Source organism: Octodon degus, unplaced genomic scaffold, assembly GCF_000260255.1.
Source record: "Octodon degus isolate 3935 unplaced genomic scaffold, OctDeg1.0 scaffold00189, whole genome shotgun sequence".
NCBI classification, from domain to species: domain Eukaryota; kingdom Metazoa; phylum Chordata; class Mammalia; order Rodentia; family Octodontidae; genus Octodon; species Octodon degus.
Window position 1 is genome coordinate 2,618,682 of NW_004524765.1, and position 4,163 is coordinate 2,622,844.

A 4,163-nucleotide genomic window follows, 5' to 3' on the forward strand; every position below is an offset into this window, starting at 1 on the left:
TGGCTGGATGCACCCACGGAGGAGAATGGAGCACGGGCAACATCTGGCAGACAGAAGTGAAAGCACCTGAAGCCCAGGCTTCAGGGACAGACACAGCATGTGGCAGGGCAGACAAGTTAAAGGTGCAGCAGCGTAGAAAGGTGAGTTTGAAGGAAGGGTCACAAACGTAGGGGAGGAGGCTGTAAGCTGACACAGTGACCTCAGTGCTTCCTTTATGGAGCACTCAGCATGACATCTCCTCCTCCTCCTCCTCCTCCTCCTCCTTTCAGATTCACTTGAACTCTGTCACAGCCCTCCATGTGCTTCCTGAGATGCTGGTGACAGGCTCGAAGGATAGAGATGTGAAGCTGTGGTCAAGGCCCAGTATGCAACTGGTAAGTGTGTGAGTGTGTGCACATGGGTGTGCATGTGGGCATGTGTGTTCGTGTGTGGACATGCACTCTTACAAGAAGGGGCTAAGGGGATGTTACCAGAGAACTTGTTTGGGTAAGAACAGGCACAAGGTCAAATTCCATTTTCTTCAATTCCTTTTGCAGTAATATCCCTGCTTCTAAATAAAGTCATTCATTCATGAGAGAAAAAAATGTAACTAAGGAGACCCTGGGCGGGTAGCTGGCCCTCACCCCCCCATTTGTGTTCCCTTTCAGCTGGGCCTGTTCCGATGTGAAGGGGCAGTGAGCTGCCTGGACCCGTGGCTGGGACCTGACTCGATCCTGCAGCTCGCCGTGGGAGACACACAGGGCCACGTATACTTCTTGTCCTGGGAGTGAAGATGGACTACTCGGGAACACAGGACACCACTTGTGCTAGAGATGCAGAGCCTCAAGGTTCTGTGGTGCCTCCTTCCCCGATTACACAAATAAAGTGTCAGCGCGTCTTCAGCACAGTCGCGTCTGTGTTCTCATGTGGCTTCAGACCAGGAAGGAAGCTTATGGCTGTTCTGTCATTTTCATTTCTTTTCTCATCTACCATTAATTCCTAATACAAGTTGAACATGTGACGCACATGTTGAGTAGGTGCTCTCATTGAAACCAGGGTTGAGAGCTCCTGTGTTCCTCACTGGCCCAGGACCTCAGCTCCCATGCCTTCCTGGGGGGCAAAGGACTGATTCGGCAGCACTTAGTTTGAACACAAAGCTAAGAGCACTCATTTGGTGAAAAAGAACAAGGGAAGGAAGAGTGTGCCAGCAGGGCAGCAGGGCGTTTAGCATGCCATGGGATGCAGCCAGGACAACACTAGTGTGCTCTCCTGGAAACAGCTGTCAGGGCTACCTTCCTAGATGATGGGGAGCAGCAGCCCTGAGAGCAGAACATGTCTCTTGCCTTCCACAGCCCTGCAGGCAGGTGTTTGTCAGTACAGTAGTTGGCATTCCTGAAAAAAAGTCACAAAGGTATATCTTCTGCAACTTGCTTATGTTCCTACAATTCTAACCTGCAGGAGAAGTAATTCCTTCAGGTCCTTCTTCTAAGGGTTCAGAAGAAAGAAACATCTTCTGTGTCCATGAGTTTAAGGACTTCCCATCCTTGGGGAGACTGACACAAGAGGTAAAATTTTTTTAAAAAGAATTTAAGGACTTTTATATTCCAAGCCGGACTAGACAAGGATTGTTTCCTGGGTTGGTAGCATTCTCTCAGAGCAATAGCTTTGGTCTATAGACTACAAATGCCTTTTAAGGATTTGGAGAGTTGGAGTGTTGTGCATTTTGTTCTCCTTTTGCCTTCATCCTAGGCTTCATGTGGCTAACTCCTCTAGGGCTTTACTTTTCCTACCCAGTTCCCTTTGTGCTTCCCCAGCTAGAGGGTGAAGGCATGAACTAATAGGTCTTGATGGATCATGATTTGGTCTTTCTCATTTTCTCATGCAAAGGTTCTAAATATGACCTTTGCTCCTGTGTGTGCTGGTGATATTTGCTGCCAGGCTACGGCATTCTCTGTGTGGAGGAAGGCAAATGAAGCATGAGGCCTTGTGTCCCAAATATGTCCTGTGCAGCTCCATGCACGTTTGCAGTCAGTCTGTTTCTTGGAGCCTTCCCAGTAGGGCAACTCTTGCTTGGCATGCACATGGCAGTGTCACTGGCAGCCCTGTGGGCTTTGCTGTGTTGTAAAGACCTATGTCTATGTTTTGTTTGATCTAAAATTCTGTTTGAGGTTGATTTTAGCACCAGGCTGTATATCCCTTTCAGTTGTCTTTTTTTTTTAGTATATTTATTACAAGCTCTAGAGGGTCTCACTACACAGATCAGACTCGTAGTGATCCTCCTGTTTTCTGCCTCCCAAGCATTGGGATTATAGGCATATGCCACAGACCCAGTCTCAGTTGCCTACTCAGTGCACCCCAGGCCAGGCTGGCATGGCACACTGGGGATCAAACCCCGGTCTCGGAGTCAGCTTCAGCAAGTGTTTTAATCTGCAGAGCTATCTAGCTGGCCCTCTAGTTTTTTAAGGAGTCTCCACACTGATTTCCATAATGGTTACACCATTCTACATTCTCAAGGGTTTCTTTTCCTCCACAGCCTCTCCAACATTTGTTGTTGGTTAATTTTTTTTTATGATAGCCATTCTTTCTGGGGTGAGATGGTATCTCAGTGTTGTTTTAATTTGCCTTTCATGGATAGTTAGTGATGTGGAGCATTTTTTTCATGTATTTATTAGCTTTTAGAATTTCTTCCTCTTTGAGAAGTGTATGTTCATCTCGAATGCCCATTTCTGGATTGGGTCTTTAAATTTTGGGGCCTTAGTGTTTTTTAGTTCTTTATAGATTCTAGAAAGCAGAACTTTGTCTGAGTGCTTATTAGTTAAGATTTTTTTTTTCCAAATTTGTGGGTTGTCTTTTCCCTCTGTTGGTAACTTCTTTGATGTGCAAAAACTTCTCAATAAGAGGAGGTGCCAGTTGTTATTTCTTTCAAGTATTACCTGTGCAGTTTGATTTTTGTTCCTGAACTATTTGCCTACCACTATGTCTTCAAGACTTCCTCCTACTTTCTTTTCCAGGAGATTCAGTGCTTCTGTATTAATTCTTAGATCTTTAATCCATTTTGATTTTAGTTTACTGCATGGTAATAGACCTGGGTCCATTTGTAGTTTTCAGCCTGTGGAGAGCCTGTTTTTCCAGCACCATTTGGTAAAGAGGCTATCTTTCTTCCAGTAAGCATGTTTGGTCCCTTTGTCAAAGATAAGGTGGCTGAGTGTGTTTATAGTTGCTTCTGCATCTTCTAATCTTTTCCATTGATCCTCAGGTCTTTTTTTTTTTTTTTTGCCCATACCATGCTGATTTTATCATAGTAGCTTTGTAGTATAATTTCAAAGGAGGAATTGTAATGCCTCCTGTCTTGTCTTTGTTGGCCAGGATTGCCTTTGCTATTCTAGGTCTTCTCTGGTACCAAATAATTTTTTTTTTTTTTTTTTTTTGGCAGAATCAGGGATTGAACTCAGGTCCTTTTGCTTGCCAGGCAAGTGCTTATTCCACTGAGCTATCTCCCCGGCCCACCAAATAAATTTTAGGAATGATTTCTTTAGGTTCATGTATAGGTGGTATTTTGATAGGGATTGCATTAAATCTGTATAATAATTTTGGGAGTATGGCCATCTTCACAATGTTGGTTCTTTCTATCCAGGAGCAGGGAATATCTTTGCATTTTCTGAAATGCTCTATGATCTCTTTAATTAGAGTCCTGTAATTTTTGTTGAATAGATCTTTTACTTCTTCTGTTAGATTAATTCCAAAGTGTTTCATTTTCTGCAGTGCTATTGTAAAAGGTATTATTTCTCTAATTTCCCTCTTAGTGTGTTTGTTATCTGTGTAGAGGAATGCTATTGACTTTGTACCCTGCTATGCTACTGAATTTGTGTATTAATTCTAGTAGTTTCTTGGTGGAGTTTTTTGGGTCTTCCAAGTAAAATTTAGTTTAAGTTCTTCTTTACCTATTCTTATTCCTTTTATTTCTCCCTCTTGTCTAATGGCTCTAGCTAATGATTCCCAAGCTATATTGAATAGTAGGTGTGATAGAGGACATGTTTGTTTTGTACAAGATCTGAGAATAAAAGATTTCAGTTTTTACCCATTTAGAATTATGTTAGCGTGGCTAGTGAGATGGCTCAGTGGTCTAAAGCACCTACTTAGAACAAGCTAAGCTAAGCAAAACACAGGGACCGCGGTTCAATCCC

General features: G+C 43.3%; 1 protein-coding gene across 1 annotated transcript in view; it reads left to right on the forward strand.

Moving 5' to 3' along the window:
* Window positions 1-881, forward strand: part of LOC101561881 (telomerase protein component 1-like) — a 29,217-nt gene extending 28,336 nt beyond the window's left edge. Inside the window, 3 exon segments of the mRNA XM_023704147.1 lie at window positions 137-166; window positions 270-374; window positions 648-881. Of these exon segments, the coding sequence (XP_023559915.1) occupies window positions 137-166; window positions 270-374; window positions 648-770 (258 nt within the window). The 3' untranslated portion in view covers window positions 771-881.
* Window positions 882-4,163: the final 3,282 nt, after the last annotated feature.